Source organism: Microtus ochrogaster, chromosome 4 (assembly GCF_000317375.1).
Source record: "Microtus ochrogaster isolate Prairie Vole_2 chromosome 4, MicOch1.0, whole genome shotgun sequence".
NCBI lineage: Eukaryota > Metazoa > Chordata > Mammalia > Rodentia > Cricetidae > Microtus > Microtus ochrogaster.
In genome coordinates, this window is record NC_022011.1 from 14,111,303 (window position 1) to 14,131,810 (window position 20,508).

The window sequence follows — 20,508 nt, forward strand, 5'->3', positions numbered from 1 at the left end:
TTGCTGTCCTCTGCTGGCCACATCCAGAAGCTGCACTGGGAAGAGGAGGATAGTCTCAGCCTCCACAAACCTCCAGGCCATGGTGTCTGGGACAGCCAGAGGATATCTCTTATAAGGAAGTCAGGAACAGTTATACATTTAATAAATCTGCCTGATAAGTTACAGCAGCAGCAGCTCCGAGGCTGGAGTTGCCCTGAGAAGCAAGACTGTGCAGCTGCTGCTGGAGAGGAAGTTGTAAGTCCACAACTGTGGTCAGTGGGCTGGCGATGCTGCCTCCAGGATGGCCATCAAGGCAAGAGTGGAGGCCAAGCTGAGGCTCATGGGCCACAGGCATACAGCGAACTAGAGTGTAAGACCCACCGGTAAGCTCCTCAGTCCAAACTGGCCATGAGCAGGTGCAGCTCACGGAAGGCACTGCCATGGCGGCCACTCAGACCTGACTTGCTCTTGACGAGGCCACTGATGCTCTTGAGTTGTTTGAAGCAGAGTCGGCACTTGTGCAGCCTGTAGGCCAAGAGGCAGCAGCTGAGGACGGAGGCCACCCCACCTGCCAGGATGCCGGCAAGCCTAGGGCTTTCGCTCCCTAACCAACCACTCCAGCACCTCCTAAGAGCACAAGAAGTCTCCCAAGCCATGCCAGTGTGGAGGGTCAAGCAAGACCAGGGAGGAACCCATGCTTCGGCCATACCCATACATCCTGAGCCACTTGGCAGTGTTCACTGCGGGCTGTTTGGGCACACCTACCCACAACGGAGGCTGAGGGCAGCATGCATCATGCCCCTTACCTCTCCTCCCGGCTGATATCCACACCCACAGAAGGTGGGGCTGCCAAAATGTCAGTGATGAGGGGCAGGAACCGCTGCAGGATCAGCTTCAGGGAGGTGCACCCAGTCTGGACATAGCTTCAGGAGCAAAGGAGATGGAGTCATACATAGATGGGAGACAGAGAGGGGTCCTCCACAGGCGGGGCACATGCACACACGTGCCTACTCCACTGATGGCTTCCGGGGATGGAGGGGCTCCGTACCTCTCATACTTGCTCTGCAGAAGCTTCTCAATCTGTGGCAGCACTGTGGTACACAGGTCCAGCTTCCACAGTGAGCTAGAAAGAGAGCTGGGTGTGATGCCACCAGCCAGCCCTGACCACCCCCTTCTCTTCTTGAGGCCACTTACGCTTTCTGGTTGACAATGTTCAGGAGGTCTACCACCACAGACAGGTCATTGATGGCCACTGCGGAGTCCACTGATGTCTGCAGACAAGCTCCGTTAAGAGGGTGGCACAGGATGGAAGCAGACAGGGTTGGAGCATGTTAACAGACTGCACCAACAAGGAGGGTGGGGCACAGCCTGACATCAGCGCTCAACTGATGGAAGCTGGCTACAGGGGTACCACAAGGCTGTCGTACCCCAGGGTCCCACTGCATGGCCTCTTCTCTGTCCAGCCTAAAGCCCAAGCAACGGGCTAAGAAGTCACCTTTACCTTGATATCTCCCGTGCTCCACACGGCCCGTACAGTGTCCAGGTTCTTGTGGCGGCTGGTAAGTACCACACACATGGTGTCGTGGCCTTTCCGTATCTGTGACATGGCATCCTCATCCACCAGCTCGGCCTGCTGGGGGACCTTCACGGCCTATGAGGAGACACCCAGATGCTGGCACGGGAGCAGATAGCACACTCCATTCTCCTCTTAGCCCTCAACCCCACCTCTTGGGCAATTCCACTCACAGGCAGAAAGTCAGAGGCCTTTAGGCCAATGGGCTCATTCCGTGTGGCAGGGATGATGGCAGGCTCGCCCTTGGGTGCAGGAGTGGAAGTCAAGACTGGAGGTCGGGCTGAGACCTCGAGCTGCAGGGAGCAGAGGCTCAGCTACGTCAGCCCGAGTCCTCCCACAGCTCCTGACAGGAAGGTCCCCACCCTGGCTCAGACCCACAGGAATCCTCTCTGCTCAGACATACATTTGGCACCGGCAGCTGCACATCCATGGCTGGGCTAGGTTTCGAGGCCTCCTTTGCTGTGGCTGTGTCTAGGAGTAGAAAGAAAAGCTCACTATCAGACTAGAAGGACCTGGTGAGAAGAGATCAGGAAGGGTTTCCATGACAGCTGCAGCTGGGAAGGAGCAGGTGTCAGCAGGCGGACGGGGACAGGGAGCTGGGCGCAGGGAGATCTGCAGCAGGTAGGCATCCTGGGGGGGGGGGGGCTGAGGCAGGGGCTGTCCTTGGGTGTGTGGAGGTGGGACCCAGCAGCTTCAGGGGAATTCTGCCATTAAGAATGGAGTACAGGAAGAGGGCAGCAGATGAGTGGGGGTGAGCAGGAAACAAGGAGAGCTTCTCAGAAGAACAGCCTCACTAAAATAAAGCAGCACTGGGTCCCCAAGGGGAGCCAGGAGGATAGAGATGCTGCTACAGATGGACCCTTTGCTATCCCAAAGCAGACTGGATGGTCCCTTTCTTCAGTACCAAACTCCTGGCCAGGGCTCTATGGGTCTGGCCTGCAGCTTGGCTCTCTGGCTCCTGCTCCAGGTCTGGGTCCCGATCCTCTGGTTCTCTACCCCCAGCCCTGCCTAGCCTCTGCTCACCAGCCCTCAGTCCTTTCGGAGTCTTGCTTTCCTGTATCTATAGTAAACCCAGTCCTCAGTGGCACACACTCCATGGGCAGTCCACCTGTGTTTGTTTCTCTCCAGGCAATCAGGCATAGGCTTGAAGGAGGCACTGCCTGCCTTACTTAAATTGCCTCCAGGGCCTTCTGTGTGCTAGGTACATGGTAGGCAGGCACAGGACAAGATCTAATTGGGTAGGCTAGGGGCTGCAGTGAGAGGTGGGCCTGGTCCTCAGGCCAGCTATTCCCAACTCACCATCTTCTGGGGGCGCTGGGAAGGGCTCACTTTTCCGAGGCGGTGTCCGACCTGCCAAGGCAAAGGGGCTGATAACTGGGTTCCCGTAAGCTCTCTGGGAACAGGCTTTGTGTGTGGCCAAGGTCTTAATCAAGATAGACACATGGCTAGAAGGTGATCCCCTAGCACATGTTCCTGACCCCACGAGCCCATATGCACCTATAGGCCCTCTTGGTTTCAAGCAGGGTAGGGGGTCACAGTGAGTAGCTGCTGGACCTCTGCTGCAAATGTCCAGGTTCCCTTTTTAGAAACTAGCCCAGCACAAAAATGTGGAGTGGAGGTAAGGTTTAGGGGATACAGCCACAGCGAGGAGTTGGGCTGTGAGGTGGGAGAGAGAGTGGCCTCACTGATGCTGTTCTTGGGCTGGAAGATCTCATTGTAGTCCTCAGCGTTCTGGATCTCGGCCCTGGACTCACGCTCATCCCTGTCATCTTCGCTGCTGGGGCTGCGCCGCTCACTCTCCGAGTTGTGCTTTACCCTGGCGTGTAGAGTCAAGCAGAAGAGGCCAGCATCCTCAGTGAGGCCCAGGGTTGAGTATGCAGGAGCCGCCTTGGGACATGCACCCTGCCAAAGCCACGAGCACCTACCTCTGAGGCTTGCTGCAGGTTGTGCTGGGCCGCTCATAGATGCGGCGGAGGGAGACACCAGGGTTGGAGGTCTGCTGTGTCAGAGGCTGGCTAGCCTGCACAGGGTCCTGGGTCACAGTGCCTGTCCTGGTGACTCTCGTCAGGTCCACCACATAAGAGGAGACATTGCTCTGGGAGAAGGCCACTCCTATCTGCAGGACAGGTAGAGCTGATGTGGGGTGGGGCCAGAACCCAGGAGGCCCAGTAGAAGGTGGAAGGGAAGCTTGAGGGGCAGGGGGAGGGATGGGTAACTTGACACTCACCAGCTGGTCATTACAGATGGCCAGATCAGCCACCTTGCCCCAGTTGACAAGGACCACATCAAAGCAGCGCTCAGGCTCCCAACCGTAGACGCGCAGCGAGTCCTGGCAGCCACTGTATAAGCAGCAGCCGTCGGGGTTGAAGAGGACACTCCTAGGCCAGGTGAGAGTTGGCTGTCAGTCAACTGTACCTGACCCCCAGAGAGATGGCGAGCCCAGGACAGAGGAGAGGCAGGGGCAGGGAAGATCACCCTTACCGACATCACACTGCGCAGGTGAGGGGCCCATGTGCTCTACGTACCTGACTGGCCCTGGCTCCCCTTCAATGCAGCTCACCACCTGGAACTTCTCCAGATCCCAGAAGCGGATCGTCCTACAAAGGTGGCCACAGGAAGCCAGTCCCTCATGCTGTCCAGGGCCTCTCCAGGACCCTCCCTGAAGGGGCACTAGGAGTGATGTCTGGGGCAGGGATGGCCCTGTGCGTGCAGAGGGTAAAATGACCTAGGCTGGTCCTGACAGCCCTACAGGTAGCTTCCCTGCACTGTGCTCCGCTAGGGGGTGTGGGTCCTAACAGGCCAGGAAAGTATAAGACCAGGACTCTAGCCTGGGAGAAATGGGACCAGGAACTAATCCTGGCTTAAATTTAGCCCACATAGGCTTTCAGGCATATGATGGGGTAAGAGAAGGTGGGGACTACTGTCAGGCAATGCGCCTTATTCCTCCTCACCTGTCAGAGCTGCCAGAAGCTAGGAGATACTCATTGGGGTGAAACTCCACCACGTTCACAGGCCCTGTGTGACCAGGGAACTCAGACATCATCTTGCCAGCTGTCAGATCCCAGAGCTGGAGCAGGATGGAAAGAGGTTAAGGGCCAGGCTGGACCCTTGGCTCTGGGCCTGAGCTCCCTCTACTCTCAACAAGTTTGGGGACCCATACGCCCAGTTAACAGTGAGGTGAGGACACAGTCTGGGTATGATCAGCATCCCTCTGGGCCCAGCCTGCACACTAGGGTCAGGAGTTACCTTCACTGTGTGGTCATCTGCTGCCGAGGCCAGCCACTTCCCATCAGGGCTGAACCGGAGACACCGCACAGCCTGGCTGTGTCCCTGAGGAAGATGAAAAGAACCAAGCTCTTTGGAGGGGCCTGGGTCCCACCGCACCTTCCCATCCCCAATGGCTGCCCTGAAACACAGGGCCTTCCTAAGGACCAGGCTCAAAAAGGATGCATAGTTACTGCTGGGAGACATGAGAGACACTTCTATGTGGCCAGACTCCCAGGCCTCTAAGAAATCACAACTGTGCAGTCTGTTACATCCTAAAAGTATTTTATGGTCTCTTCCAAGAAGGATTCTGTCATTCACAGTACTGCCACACACCTAGGAACAGAAAGCCTTGCACCCAGGGACACCAGCTAGCTACCTGATTGCAAATGCAGATCATGGAGTAGCTTAACAGGTGTGACTCTGGGGATTGGTGGGAAGTTGGGGGTCCAGACAGACCACCCAAGGCACTGCATTACTTCAGGTGTATTTTGAGGTTTAACCTGCAATGGACTGCAGCCCCCGAGGCCCACTGTGGTATGGACCCATGCTGTGACTCATGTCACATAAGATCATATGTGACATATGACACAAGCCATGCTTACCCTGTATCGGAAGACACAGCCTTTCCTCCTGATGTCCCAGAGCTGTAGGAGAGAGAGCAGGGGTGTGGGTAGGCAGGGTGGATCATGAGAGGTTGTGATGGCCCTGGAGGGTAGGCCAGAGGGTACTCTGCAGCTTTGAGTAGAGAGGCCTCTGGATACCTCCAGGTCATGACAGCCCCAAAAAGAAAGGCTGGAAGGCTTACTCAAGCTGGGCATCCCAAGTTGAAAGTGTCTGACCAGAGTCCATGGGTCCTCTGTCCCCAGGATTCTGCCATGGAAGAAGGATTCCCTTACACTTGACATAGGCACAGTGGTACCTTACCTTGATATTTGTGTCCTGGGAACCTGAGGCCACAAATTCGCCATAGGGGTGGAAATCCAGGCTGCAGATGTTGGCTTTGTGCCCCATGAGTGTGCGGAGAACTAACAAAGCAAAAATAGAGCCATGTAAATGCTAGCTGGCCAGCAGCATGCTGCCAAGCCCATCTGTGTGTACCCTTTGGCACAGAAACTGGAATGCCAATAGGAAAATAGGGGCGATCAGCCAGTACTGGGCCACTCTAACAGTTCTATAGCCATTTCTGTCACTACTCAAGTCCCCAGAAAATGCATAGCATTACCCATAGCTTGTGTGTGCCAAGGTCCCTGAGCAGCAGCCGCCACAATGGTGCTTGGTCCAGGCCATGTGTCCATGGGCTGTTATGCAGGGCAAATAACCCCAGGACAGTACCAAGGATTGAGCAGAGGCTACAATTGAGGGAGCTGCTTGGCTAAAGAGTCCAGGAAGACAAGGGACAGCATCAAGTGGATAACAGCCATGGGCAAGAGGATATGGCTGGGACTCACAATGCCCAGTCAGATGGCACCTACACATGGCCCTACAGCCAATACAAATGGAAGATCCAGGGAGAGGCAGCCAGGAGCAGACTAATCACGTATTGTTGCCTTGGGGATACATCTAATCCACTAAGGCCTGGCAGGCCAGGGGCAAATTTTGTATCTCGGAGTATTACAGGTAGCTTTTTGGAACATTTATATTTCCACTGACCAAATAAAGCTCCCCAGCCCAAGAGTTATGGTAAGCCAAGGGGTATATAGAGTCCAGCTCTCCTTAGGTTGCACCAAGGTTTCGCAGGTAGTGAGCTCTTGTGTTAGGGAGAGGTACGTAAAGGTCCAAGCACAGATGAACTGAGTAACTGCTGGAGAATCCACCCATTGGCGTAGTGGCCTGACAAAACTAAGATCAGTTCCGGCTCTGCTCCAGAACTGCTGTGTGAGTCTAGGCCGTCTCTAGGCCCCTCGGACCTTCAGGCTGGTTTACAATGAAAACTAAAATGAACACCAAGTACTTCAGAGTGGGACTGTGCAGCCCTAGTTTCCTCCCGGAGGCCTGCCTTCACCTCCTCCAGTCTCTTCACTCTTCCTCCTCAGACCTCACAGCCCGCGTCTTCTCCCTCTTGTGGGCTCAGCGAGGATACACTGCTCAGGGCTATGGCTGGCTGGCGTCCCCTGTCACTGTGCACCCGCTGATCATTTCTGGTGTTCAGCGAGCTGACTATGTTAGCTCAGTGCCAGGAGGTGGGTGGATGGTGAGACGTCCTACCAGGGCCTCAGGAGTGAAGTGCAGCCAGAGCTGCCCAGGCAGGAACAGCACAGAGGGAATGGCGGCCCTAGCCAGTGTCCGTCCTGAGGCCCAGGCCCACCGTCCATCTCACCTCCATGTTCAGTTTCAGACAGACATTACAGCTGGGAAGATACCTCCTCTTCACGCCTGAGGACCTTGCCAAGGTCCCTGACTCATCCTTGAAGTGCATGTCCGACTCCACTACACCCACACTGAGCCCTGGCTTCCCCTGTTCCTTAGCTATCTTGCACTGCTGGAAGTTCAGGAAGCCTGGGCAACATGCTGCCCTAGCCATCTTTCACCTCGTTGCCACAGCAAGGGAAACTCAGGCACAAGAAGCCGTGGTGGGGCTTACCCAACACAGGCCAGCTTCTTGAGGTAAGGGTGCCTTCCTGTGGGATCTACAGGCCTGCGCCCTTAGCTCCCAGCACTATGGAGAGCTGGCAGGACCACATTCTTCTGTCATGACTTCTGCCCTTACTTGTCTCTCCCAGGGGATGTCTAGCCTTGGTCACAGCTCTAGGGCCTGTGGAGTAGAGGAGACAGGAAGCTGCCTGCACATGTAGGGACCTCCATGGTCTCCCTGTGGAGTGTTCAGCCTCTGCCTGGTGTTAACTGTGGCTCTCAGAGCCCCTGTGTCCCTGAAGTTTCTCTGGGTTCTCACTCCCGATGCCCACATCTGGGGTAGCAGCAGTCCTGAGATCTTAGCTCTTCCTCCTGAGGGCAGGGTCCCGGCACCAGGATTCAAGATGCAGGTTCTACGACTGACAGCCTCAGGGTTTCACTGAGTCCTGTGCCCTTGATGGTCTGTCTGTCCATCTGTTAAAATGGGGGGCCCTGCCAACAGGCTGTAACATCCATTTCCACCTCGCTATGTAAAGGGATCATGCTCATCTCCCAGGGGGAGAGCAGCGGCTGGGGAGGGGGGGGAGGCAGCGGCTCCCAGGGGGGAGCACAGCGGCTGCGGAAGTCCAGAGTGGGCTGTGTCTCTGCAGCTTTTTCTCTTTAACCCTTGGCTCTTTGGTGATGCGTGAAGAGTGGAGATCTTCACTGGGATCCAATTTGAAGCCGAGGTTCCCGGGGAGTGACTGCTTCTCTGTCAGAACCTGACACCAGTGATAAATACAAGCTCTGATGCCTGGCGTGGCCTGGAAAAAGAGGCGCTGCTGAAACCCAGTGCACAACTGTTTGTCATAAAGGTGTCCTGGGCTCTTTGTTCAACACCATCACCATGTACAGCCACTCCTGAGGACTAAGGGATATCATCTTTCCTAAGGGCCACAACACAAAACCACCAATGTTCCTGAACCAAGTTAAACTCACTGCCAGGCACGCATGCCAAAGGCTTGTGTTCTGTAGCAGCCTGTGCCAGAAGGGCCTTTTAGGCTCAGCCAAGCTCAGGGAGTTCTCATTGGACAAGAAGGCTGGGACCTCTGAGCTGTAGCAGGTGGCCCCCAAGGCGAGCAAACCAACTCTGCTTGGATCTCCTGAGGTTGTCCTGAACATGGATGGTAAAACATGCCTAGTTAGCTGTCAATACTGCAGAGAGGAGGTATTCCACATCAAATTCCAGTTTCTTCTGACAAAGCTGGGGGGTACTGGGGCTGGTAGCATCCACAGAGAAGGCGGAACTTTGTGTGACACACCCCAGGGTGAGTTTCTCGACCAAAAAGAACCTGTGAGGTCCAAGCTCAGATGTGAGAACACGTCCGCAGAAGGGCTTGTACCCTCGAGGCTGGGACGCCTGCTACAAACTGAGGGAGGAAGAAGGAAGAGAGAAGCAGATCCCATGTGATGGACCAGCGAAAAGCAGCACCAGATTCTGCCAGTAACTCTGGAACCTAAAAGCATCGTGTTGACACCTTCAAAATTCCACTAGAAAATTATCTCCAGGGCTGGAGAGATGGCTCAGTGGTTAAGAGCATTGCCTGCTCTTCCAAAGGTCCTGAGTTCAATTCCCAGCAACCACATGGTGGCTCACAACAACCTGTAATGGGGTCTGGTGCCCTCTTCTGGTCTGTAGGCATATACACAGACAGAATATTGTATACATAATAAATAAATAAATAAATAAATAAATAAATAAATAAATAAATAAATAAATAAATAGAAAATTATCTCCAATAGAATTCTACACTTGAACTCTAAAGAACAGAGATAGGATAAAGTCACTTTCAGTCATAGAGGGTTCCTAATACTGTGCCTGCCATTCACGTTTAGAGCCAGGGATCAAACCAGGGCCTCACATATGCCAGGCAAGCTCTACCACTGAGCTGTATCCCTTGCCCCTGCATTTTGAGACAGGATGGACTTGAACAGGCAATCTTCCTGCCTCTGTGTCCTGGGCTCGTCCTGGTGACACCACACCCAGCTCCCTCCATCTTTTCCTAGTAGAGCATCTGGAGAGCAGGAAGCCACAGAAGAGGACATTATAGGTCTCACAACAGCAAAGACAAGGTGAGGAGGTGAGGGTGATGGGCTAGCCTGCAGCTCCAGGGCTCCCAAGTACTGAGGAAGAGAGCGCCGGAATGCAGGACTGGTCAAAGCTGACCCATCTAGCAGTGCCTTGTAATGATGGGTAATGATGAGCAATGATGATTTTGACAGGGATTTTGAAAATGCACAAGGAAAAAGGAGCAACTGTTCACTCTAGGGAAACCAGGTCACAGAAAGAAACACACGGGGTCCCTACAGCACAAACACTGACCATATAAATGGTGTCACTGCAAGGACAGCAAGAGAAGTGGGGGCAATGGGCTCGGGTCTGGGCAGCTGCTGAGAGCCAAGCCCTGTCTCTCATTGCAGAGGTATGTTTTTTTATTTGAGGGTTGTTTGTTTGCAGTGGGCTAATACACCATAGACTAGGCTGGCCTTCGATTTCACAGCTATTCTCTTGCCTCAGCTTCCTGAATGCTGGGATTTTAGGCAGGCACCATTGTAAGGGACCAACTTGTTTTGTTAAAGTGTGACACCATACGTTTAGGAAAGGGGTGGTATTGATGGGCACAACAGTGGGAGAAGCAGAGGCCCCTGAACAGGGTAAGACTTCCTCATGCCACCAAGGTTCAAGTTGACATGGACTTTTCAAAGTATGTGACAGAGGGAAGGGGGGCAAACAGAAGATCCAGCCACCCAACATCTACCCTGATGTGGGATGCTTCCCAGGATCTCAGTGGCTCTTCCCACACGGCCATCCACTTATTCACCTACCTGCAGGATATCCCCTCCAGTGATGTCCTTCCAGGTTCCAAATACACACATATAACACACATACCTTACTGTTCATGTTAGCACTTGGGGGATGGCAGTGCCCATTGTTGCTGGACTTACAGAGTGCTATGGACGACACGCTACCCACTCTGGTCAGTGCTTGGAGGAACAAAGAACCCAGACCTCCTGGAGGTGGCAGCCCAATGCTCCGAGCCTGAAGTGCCCCCCACACACACAAAGGTACAGTAAGCAGGGAGGCCTACTTTTGGCAGCTTCCAGGTCCCAGACACGAATGGAGCCCGACTGGGAACCGGCTACGATGAGCTCCTCAGGGGTGTTGAGGCGGACACTCTCCACAGGGGATGTATGACCTGTCAGGCTCTGCGGAGAAAGGGTGGCAGCTCCAATGGACTGCAGGGATAACCCCCCAGTTACTGTCCCAAATTGAGGGTCCCTGAGAATAGCTTCAGTAAGAAGTAAAGAGTGTTGAGCTGCTCTTGGGGGAGGGGGGGGCACCTATGCCCTAACTCAGCTGAGCATGGCGGTTCATCAGCACAATGGATAAAGCAGCCCTTCAACACCAGTGACCCCATCGTCTGTGGGGCAGAGGCAGGAGGATGGTGGGTTCCAGCCCAGTCTGAACTACATAATGAGATCCCGGCCAGCCTTGATTACATGCTGAGACCCTGACTGATCACCAGGCATCCCTCTCCCTTCTATATAGTGCTCCTGGCTCCTGGCATGGGCATCACCTATGGGAATGGCTCCAGGTCACTGGAAGGGAAAGATCAAGATAAGGAGATGCTGGACTTTTACCCTGAGTCTGAATGATCCCATCCAGGCAATCCCCCTCTCTATTTACTCTGTCTGATCATAGAGACCACAGCAAGCTAGGAACACACTTGCACTGCCTGCCCTGGGTGCCTGACTCCAGGGGTTGCCTGCGCCATGCTTCCAGGGGCCTGGGAAGGTCTGATGGAGAGCGGGCAGGTTCGTGCACACCCAGAGAATCCACAGGGACAGCTGGATCAGGTAAGGTGTTTCACCTTTAGCTTTAAGAGGGAAGGCCAGAACCCAAGTCCATTGTGTCTGTCACTCTGCTCAATGCTGGTCCCTCAAAGCACAGTGGCCATTTCACCAGTGTTTACTAAGGAAACATTCCTGATGGGGACATGTGGGAAGCAGGGGCATTCCTCAGAACCAATGTTCGAAGCCTTATAGTTAGAGCAGCTTGCCTGGCTCCTGCTGGACAATGGTAGGAGATCTGAATGGGTCCAGACTTCCAGGATCACAACTGAGCAAAACAGTCCCCATAAGAAACACATGTTCTCTCCAAACACACAATCCAAGGCCAGGTGTGGTGACACACACCTGCAGTCCCAGCAGTAAGGACATCCCTGGTCTCTGAGGTAGGACAATCTCCAAGCTCAAGGTCAGCCTGGGCTACACAGTAAGACTCTGTCTCAGAAAAACAATAGCACCACCATTCTTCAGGGAAATTATTCTCTGTAAGCACAAACCCAAGGTTTTTCAAGACAAGAGACCAGAGGCCAGGTAAATGCCCATTACGGTAACCTTTCAAACACGAGGAAGACTGAGTTCCATGAGGCCAGGTATGTACACAGAATGAGACCACTAGAGGGAAACAGGTATCTGCTTGTCCGTGGACTGAATAATTCTAGGACACAGAAGGAATTTGAAGGCCTAGTTATCTCCAGGAGGACACAGAAGTCACCGCAGAGAAAAACACTTTAGCACTTACCCTCTTTCGGGTGAATATTTTTTTTAAATATGTAGGCAAGCACTCTACCACTGAGCCACATCTCTAGCCTATGCTGATTGCTTTTCAAATCAGGGAATGTTACTCTGGCATTTTATGGGGGATGAAAACATTCGAGTCTTCCAAATAAAACAAAACAAAACGGGGCTGGGGAGATGGCTCAGTGATGAAGAGCACTGGCTGCTCATCCAAAGGACCTGGAGTCAATGCCCAGCATAAACATGGCAGCTACCAACCATCTGTAACTCCACTTCCAAGAGATCCAGTGCCACCTTTAACTTCTACAGACACTGCACACACATAGTGCATAGACACACATGCAAAAATAAAACCAAGATCAATACAACATAAGGAAAAAATAAAAAGAGCAATTCTCTTACTGAACCCTGACGTACTAACCATGACTAAGATCCGAGTGGGTCTCAGTTTCGCCCAGTCTCATGAAATCACTGAAATAACCAAACTTCCACTAACAGTTATCACTGTCTCCATTTTTTGTTTACTTAGTCAAAAGACAAAAAAATGACAATCGCCTAAGGTGTCGAGGACACAGGGCACAGCCACACTTCCGTGTTGTGGGTGAAGATGGAAAATGGCTTCTTGGAGCCCGTGTGACAACTTCTCAGAACTGCACACTCAGCCCAGATGCAGTGATCAGGGGTCTGCTCAGAAGTCTCAACAAGTAAGAATGTTTGACATATTGTGGTTCAGCAGAACCTAAAAGCTGGAGCCAGCAGTCCTGCTGATGACAGGGTGTGGCTAAGCTAATTACAGTTCATCCCTGTGATGGATACCAAAAAGCCATTTAGAAGCATGTTATAAAACAGTATTTGTTGACATAGGAAAAATCCTCAAGACACTGTCATTCTAAAGAACCAGGTCACACAAGGGAAAGATAGTATTCGGAGAAACCTGTGTGCGCGTGTGCACATGCACACACATGCATGCACGTGTATCTGCTTCTAGTCCATTATCTAGAAAGACACAGACTCAACACCGGGGCACCTCCGACCAACAGAACTGCATGAAAAGACGGATTTCCCTCTCGTGTGCTGTCCAGCCTCGGAAAGCAGCTGCAGCCCTGTATGGCGCATGACTAGGGAATCTCAGTCAAGAACGGCCTCCAGCTGAGTCCCCTCTGACCCTTTGTGAAGATGCGTCCCTCAAGCTGGCAGGCGGAGAGTGGGGCTTGTGTAAGCCTTCCCGCAAGCACTCTGGAGTTCTGTCCCACACCTGTGTTGCCCCTCTTCCTGAGGGCTGGCCACCCACCCGGCTGTCTTGGGTTCTCCTGGGCCTTCTGGAGCGGATAACGGAGCAGCACTAATGGTATGCGGGGCCACTCTGGGGACCTGGGATCACCAGTGCCTGCCAAAGGAGCCCCAGCAGAGGCCGCGGTTCATCACTCACCATGATGCAGTTGGGCTTGTTGATCGACCACAGGTTGACACGGCAGTCATCTCCACCAGTGGCCAGCAGCCGCCCTGAGGCCTTGCCCAGCACCAACGAGGACACATTGCTGGCATGGGCCACGATCTCTTCTACATAGGAAAGGAGGGGAAGAAAGAGGTCAGGGGACTTTGACAGGCCATATGGGAGAGGTGGCCCTCCTCAGTCACCAGCTCTGAACACAACACTCAGATAATGGCCCCCACCTTCAGGACCAGCTACAGGGCCAAGTGTAGGCCAGAGGCTGAGATGGCCGTCTCTCCCTCAGCTCACTGCCCTGCTCTCAGGCCTCCTTTCTCTTCCCATCAGCTGGCAACACAGACGGCAGAGGTCGCCCTGCAGGCACACTCAACCAGCTGCTGAGGGCAAAGACTTAGGATAGGTGCATCTGTAATGCCGGACACCTGGTGCACACTTGTAAACTCAGCACTTTGGAGTCCGAGGCCCAAGGATCATGAGTTCCAGGCCAGCTTGGGCTACCAGCAAGACCCTGTCACAGAACAAAACGAGCGTCTGCACTCATCAGGCTGGGTGTGAGCAGACGTGTCCTCGTTGCTGGTCCACAAACAATGTACTGCAAGAAACTGTGAAACAACATCACACTGTACTGCGCATCACAAGTAACAGAGGTGAGTCAAGGTACCCGGAGGAAGCACAGGTTTCCACGCGAACACCGCATCACTATATAAAGGACTGAGTACATGCAGGCATGGCTCTGTGGGGAGGGTCCTAGAACCAATCACCGCAGGTACTGTGGGAAGACTAAGTTTTACTTTTAAAAATTGGCTTCCTGTTTTTATCTACTCTGTTAAGCACTAATATCCAGAGAAAATGTTTTTCCTACGATAAACAAAAAACAAACTGCTTTGTTTCTAAATGAACCCATGTATCACCTAAGTGTTTTTCAACTGCTCAGGTGCCGCCATACAGACAAAGCCCACTTGGGACACACCTTCAGAAGAATTCAAGTTCTGTCTAGACAGCTGTCCCTAGATCCCAATTCAGAATTCTGAATCAGGTGTTGATTCGAGCTCTGCCAGCTGCGTGGCCTTGGTCTAGTCTCTCTTCCTCTCTGAGAGACGGTCCTTGTCCAGAGAACAGCATGACCCCAGGGCCAGTTCGTTAGGAATGGGCTGAGATAGACTGAAGACGGGACACGGGCACAGGGTGGCTATCAGGGTCCCAGGGCGGCAGGGAGTGGGTTCCGTAAGGATAATGGCAGGAGGCAGCAGATACAGCAGGAGCTGGTGGGCAAAGCTGACCCCGAGAATGGGAGCTAAAGCCTCTGGACAGACCCCCAGAGCCCCTGGCCTGGACCGTGGAGGGGGGTGCTGACATGGGGAACACAGACGGGAACTGCGGGCTTTATCAGTGCTCAATCAAGAGACAGACAGGCCTGTAAGCTGGTCCCTGGTCCCCAACTTCCTCTGGAACAGGAGGAAGGAGAGGGCAGGTCTCTCACACAGGCAACGTACAGATGCCCAAAGCAGCTGGAGACTGGCATGAGCGACGAGAAGGGTGTCATGGCTGTTAGTAAAGGGCCCTTCCCCCACCCTAGGTCTGACTCTACCCAGCCTGGATAGCTCTTGTGTGAGCTGCAGAGCATAAGGAGATTGGAAACAGGCCCAGGAAAGCCCTGACAGTCTGGGCTTCCAAAGACGCCCAGGGTCCCAACAAAGCCGCAACTTCTGAAATGACACCTCCCTTCAGGGCCTGACGGGGCACAGCTGGTGCAAGCAGAGGCTGACCAAACAGGAAGAGAGTTCCTTGTCAGCCCAGATTCTTCCAATCTAGGGACTGGAAGACCTGCCATCTGACCCAGGGGAGCTGGGTCTTGCTGGAGTTGTCATCTCGACCACAATCTTGTCCTCGGCACACTGCGGGACAGCTGCCTACAGGCTTGAGCCATGATCCTTTATATATCTGAGCAGCAGGAGGGCTATGCAGCTGTTCCCAGCCAACCACTCTGTTCTAGAGGCTCGAGTTGTCTCTGCAGCCACACCCCGAATTCATCAGACCCCCGGGCATCTGCCCTGGTCCTCACCCTCCTCAGGTAAAGAGAGAAAGGTCTGGCTAAGTCCCATGAACATGTAACAGAAGGGCTTCCAGGCATCTGCTCTCAGGGGGATCAGACAGGCCTGGCACTGGAAGAGTCACAGGCAGAGGTGGGGTGATGATGACTCCCCTTTAGTCAGGGGCTGATGGGAACCTGAGCGGACAGGAAGACAGCACAGGCACCAGCAAAAGGGACGCCCAGTCCTCACAGCAGGCTCCCTTTCTGGCTTGGCTTGGGGAACACCAGACACCAACGGCCCACACATGGGTACTAGATTTCCATGCAAACATCAAGTTCTCTGTGTCCCCTGGCAGGCCAGGTGACAGCAGCTGCTCTCCCTCCAGCATAAGCCATCAGGACCACCACCCCCCCAAGACCCAGCAGTATAGCCTGGCAAATCTCAGCCAAAGCTGGGGATCACTCTTGGTCTGCCCGAGGTGCTAAAGGACTTAAACCCTAGGAGGAAGACACAAAGGGCAGGGGTTCAGCCACCCCACACTGGCAATGACCCTTCTGACCCTCACCACACCCTGGAGCCCCAAGAAGGCCCAGCCTGAGTGGTCTCAGGCTATACAGCCATAAACCTCTTCGTACAACAAACTGCCAGCTCCTCAACATACTGCCTGCTGCTTAGATACTTTGATGCCTTTGAGGACAAGGGTCTTGTGGGCATGTGCCCCGCAGAACTCACTAGGTTTACCTGGCATCACATTCTCTTTGCTGATGAGCAGTAGCCCCCATGGTCTCCTATAAGTCTTTCCCATGTACAAAGCTTCCTGTCTCCGGGCCTTTGCACTTGCTGCTCACACACCCTCCACCCCCATCAGTTAACTGATTCAAAGCCCACACACTGGCTCAGACTCAGGGCAGGGTTGGGAACAGAGGGTGTAATTCTGGTGCTTGCCTACAGTTCTCCCGAGGCTGGGCTCCTTGGGTATTTTGGCGTTTGCTTGTTCCCTAGCATCTGGTTCTACCTTCAGGTAGGGTAAGCCATTAAAGAACTGGATACATAATGTCAATAAATACAAAGCCACTCAAAGTATACCTTCCTTGAGTGCTGCGGAGGGGGTTCGCCCAGAACCCTAGTGCTTAGGAGAACAACTTGAAAATGGTTCACTTTTCAAACGAAGAAACCTAGACCCAGAAAATAGCTCTGCCCAAAGTCCTTGTCCTGAAACCAGCCCAGGGGCAGTTAGCAGCAGAGTAGGACCAGGGACAGCACACCAAACCTGTGACAACCAGCTGCACAGATGCAGGTCCTTTCAACATGATCTAGGAATCCCCGAGAGCCTTTAGAGGGTCCAGAAGAACCAAACTATTATCTTAAATATCAGGATGGTAGCGGCCTTCGGTACTCTCATTTGCCCAAGAGGAGGAGTCTTCGAGAAGATACACAGCATGTGACGACCTCACTACTGTAAGGTTTGAGTACATCAATGTCTCAGCACTGTTTTCTAATACAGCAACATGGGTAAGTATAACTTCCATAAACAAGAGCCCTATAGGGTCCTCAATAATTTTTAGGAATATGAAAGAGCCTGGCGTGGTGGCACAGGCCTTTATTCCCAGCACCCCAGAGACTGAGGCACGTGTACTGGGCCAGGCAAGGCTAGAGGGACACCCTATCTCCAAGGAAAAGAATATAAGTGAGTTTAGACTAAGGAGCTCAGAAGTATCTTTGCCCAATTACACCCAGAGCCCCGCCAGCATCTCCACCCCCATCCCGAGACTTTCATCTGATGGAGGAAACAGACTTGGATCATATCTGAAAAATCCTAAAACACCTTCCAGCCTTTCTCAAAACACTCTGCCCATCAGCCTGACTTGAAATCCTTTACCGAGTGCTTTACCAAGCCCACGTTCTTACTGGAGTCTCAGCAACTGCAGAGCACAGGTGCAACCATTCTGTGCAGATAGGGCAACTCAGCCTCCGAAGGATTAAGGCACCTGCCCAGTGCGATTTACATCTCTATCTACCCTAACACCAGGGCTGTGCCAAGGACAGGAGACAAGAACCCAGCCGCAAGCAGTTCACAAAACAACGGGGTGATAAAGAAACAAGAAAAGTACTTACGCAACTTCCAGGCAGTCTTGGTGACCACGGGGGTGGCCATGCTTCAGGGGGTGGCACCTGAGACCCCCCCACCCACAAAACAGATTGTGCTTTCCCTGTGGGGTGGGGGTGGATCCCCCCCAGATCCGACAATCAAGTTGGCAGGGAGTTCCCACACATCCAGGCAGAGAGTCCTCCTCTCCTGGCCCAGCGCTGCCCGGTGGTTTAGATCATCCGCTAGGAAACTGCAGCTTGTACACGGAAGTCTGGATCCCAGATCATGGACTGTCAGGCTTGGGCCATCTCAGCTCAACACTGGTCTGGAATACAAGCAGAGGTGACGGTGTGTGAGCAAGTACTTGAGGTGAGTTGCAGCTCCCTGGGTCACCAAAGCCCTCGTGGCCTGGAGCTGTAGTGCACACTGGGCCTGAAAACCTGACCAGGTGAACCTCTATGACTTAGAGCCCAAAGATGAAAGACCATCCCTAAGTAGCTGGGCCTGGTGGTGTCAGCAACCCCAGCACTCAGGAGCACAGACGGAGGCAGGCGGATCTTCCTCGCTTTGAAAGAAAGACTGACTTGATTTCCCAGAGGCCGAAAGCTGTGCTCCAGGATGCTGACTGTCTTAAGTGTCAACAACTGCATCGGGACGGAGAGGACCACGTGTCTGCAGTTCAAGCAGATTTGCACCTCCTGTATTGGATGAGGCGCTCGAGTCCGAGGCTATGTTTAGGGGCCCATGAGAGGCACCAGAAAGGCAGACACACCACACACACAGAGGGAGGGTGAGAATGTGAGTGTGAAGAGATAGTGAAGGCCTTCGGAGAGGAGTGGTTTTCCAGAGGATTCTGAGGGTCCAGTCCTCTAGCTCCCTCCTTCCCCAGCTCCCAGGAAGGGAACCACTCCCACCGCTTGCTATTCTCAAGGACAGAGCTGGGAACTGGGTCTCCAGTCCAGGCGTGAGTCGGAATGACTCCTCATTTCTAAAAGGCCACGGCATGGATGGAGCCTGCCACAGCCACAGCTCGTCAACTCTCACTATATTCCCTTTCTCCGGTCACCTGTGCTCCCATTCCGGCACACCTTGAGCTCCCTAAATTGACCACGCCTCGCCAGACCCTCTTCACACCCCTTCACTCTGCTGCTATCGGAGTTCCCCATTCATTCGCTCCCATGCTTCTGGAGCCCCAATTCAATGCGGTCCTCCGCACACCCTCGGCTCTGCTTCCGGCCCGCTAGCTTTCCCTCCCCGGCCTCCACACTCGTCTCGCTCATCCAAAATCTGCTACTGGTTTCTCAGCTTCGCCTGACCCTCCGCCCCTCTGTCTTGAGGGGCACCGGCCCCAGCCTTCGCCGGCCCAGAGCCCTCTGCCGGCGCCGCTACTGTCCCCTCCAGGCTCCGCAAAGACCAAAGCCATCTTCCCTTCGCCTCCAAGACCCCGGGGGCCACTCTACCTGCAGCTGTAGCTTTGGAGGCCAAGACTTCCCTCCAGGCGCGACCCCCACTTGCCTCCATCCTCTGCCCTGATTGGTCGCTGCTTGACAACCGACCCTCACAACAAAACCTCCGGTCTAGAGTCCCACCCACTTCACTTCTTACACCAATCAGCTGCCACGGAAGCTCCGCCTTCCTCTGAGATTGACCAGTAGAAGCAAGCGCATCTGCCGATTTGCGGAGCCACTTGCCTCCTTCCCCCCGACTCGGACTAATCACGAGAAAGAAGCGTTTACGGCCCGCCCTTAGGTCTTGAAAGAACCAATGCGGGCTTCTATGTCCTTAGTCCCGCCTCCACTCGGGCTACCTTTTTCCGCCCTTTTCCTTCACTTCCTGGAACCCGGTTAAGTTTGAAAAATCCGCGAGCCGCACACGGTGGCGGCTGCACCAATCCCTTCAGCAATAGCTCGAGATCAGCCAATCAACGTCAGTATTATTGGAGAACCGATTCCGGACAACCAATGGGAAGGGAACTTCTGGAGCAGCGTGAAGTCGCAGTTCTTTCATTTTGGAACAGGGCCTCCAGGACCCCGCCCTCAGCTTGAGGGTGTTGCCCACGTGGTCTGACCTGGCTTTTGCTTAGTTACACACACAGGCACACACTCCGGCTTGAGTTCCCTGGTGGAGTTCTGGACAGAAACAGACCCTGAGTACGGGTGGAATCGGTGTTGAACCCAGGAGTGCGTTCCTAGAGTCACGGTGGCAGATGACTGAGTAAGCTTGTGGATGCTCGCGGTCGGAAACCACCGACTAGGGAACCGGAGAAAGGCAGATGATGTGTGCGACAGGTCAGGCAGGTTGAGATCTGGTGGCGGAAATATAACCTCCTTGAGCCGGCCCTGGGAGAGGGGCGGGGGGGCTCGCTGAGGAGGAATTCTCCCGGCCCATTGCAGAAAGAGCCTCCAACCCTGGTCCGTCCTCCACTTGCGCGTCTCGTGGGGGCAGCAGCGCCTGGCGTTCTTCTGCTCCACACGGCAGTAGGAATTCCCCACTTACAGATTGGGAAACCGATGCTGAGGTGAAAAGACCAAACTTCTGGAAGATGGCCCCAGGATTGGAACCTTTAAAGTCAAGACGTGCCAAGTCCCTACAAAATGCAAAAACTTTGCAGGGACAAAAGACATCCACCAGCCTTCTGTGATTTGGGAAGTTGGCTCTGAGTAGACTTTGGGGATTACTAAAAGACCTGGATTCGGAGAATAACATTCAATCAAACTTTGTAGCTTGCTGTTCTTCTCAACTTTGTATTATTAAATAAAATGTCAAATTCTTGATTTTGACACGTTTTGCCTCGTAAGTATTTGAGCATTATCAATCCCTAGACATTTCAATCATGACAACACTGAGCATGACCAATCTCACTACCCCTACCTCTAAGGTGTAGACTATATTATTATGACCATAATCATCCCCAACACACATA

At 53.5% G+C, this 20,508-nt stretch overlaps 1 protein-coding gene across 2 annotated transcripts; it reads right to left on the minus strand.

The window, feature by feature from the left end:
• Positions 1-122: 122 nt before the first annotated feature.
• Positions 123-19,135, minus strand: Katnb1 (katanin regulatory subunit B1). 2 transcript variants are annotated; one of them, XM_005345577.2, is made up of 20 exons: positions 19,046-19,135; positions 17,612-17,910; positions 13,443-13,573; positions 10,519-10,636; positions 5,744-5,844; positions 5,422-5,463; positions 4,799-4,882; positions 4,504-4,619; positions 4,078-4,149; positions 3,780-3,930; positions 3,478-3,668; positions 3,238-3,368; positions 2,852-2,902; positions 1,956-2,023; positions 1,726-1,794; positions 1,481-1,630; positions 1,174-1,250; positions 1,028-1,102; positions 786-902; positions 123-504 (listed from the first exon to the last, which is right to left on the minus strand). In XM_005345577.2, the coding sequence occupies exons 2-20, from the start codon at positions 17,649-17,651 to the stop codon at positions 372-374; spliced, it is 1,917 nt and encodes a 638-aa protein (XP_005345634.1). In that variant the 5' UTR covers positions 17,652-17,910; positions 19,046-19,135; the 3' UTR covers positions 123-371. The 2 variants fall into 2 exon arrangements, with proteins under 2 accessions (XP_005345634.1, XP_005345633.1); XM_005345576.2 differs by having other exon boundaries at positions 1,726-1,845.
• Between the last annotated feature and the right edge of the window lie 1,373 nt (positions 19,136-20,508).

Coding starts and splice junctions, on each gene's coding strand:
- Katnb1 (XM_005345576.2), bottom strand. CDS start 17,651: ATGGCCACCCCCGTGGTCACCAAGACTGCCTGGAAGTTGC. Junction 5,464..5,743: donor CCCAGGACACAAATATCAAG/GTAAGGTACCAC, acceptor TCTCTCCTACAG/CTCTGGGACATCAGGAGGAA. Junction 4,883..5,421: donor GCTGTGTCTTCCGATACAGG/GTAAGCATGGCT, acceptor CATCTTCCTCAG/GGACACAGCCAGGCTGTGCG.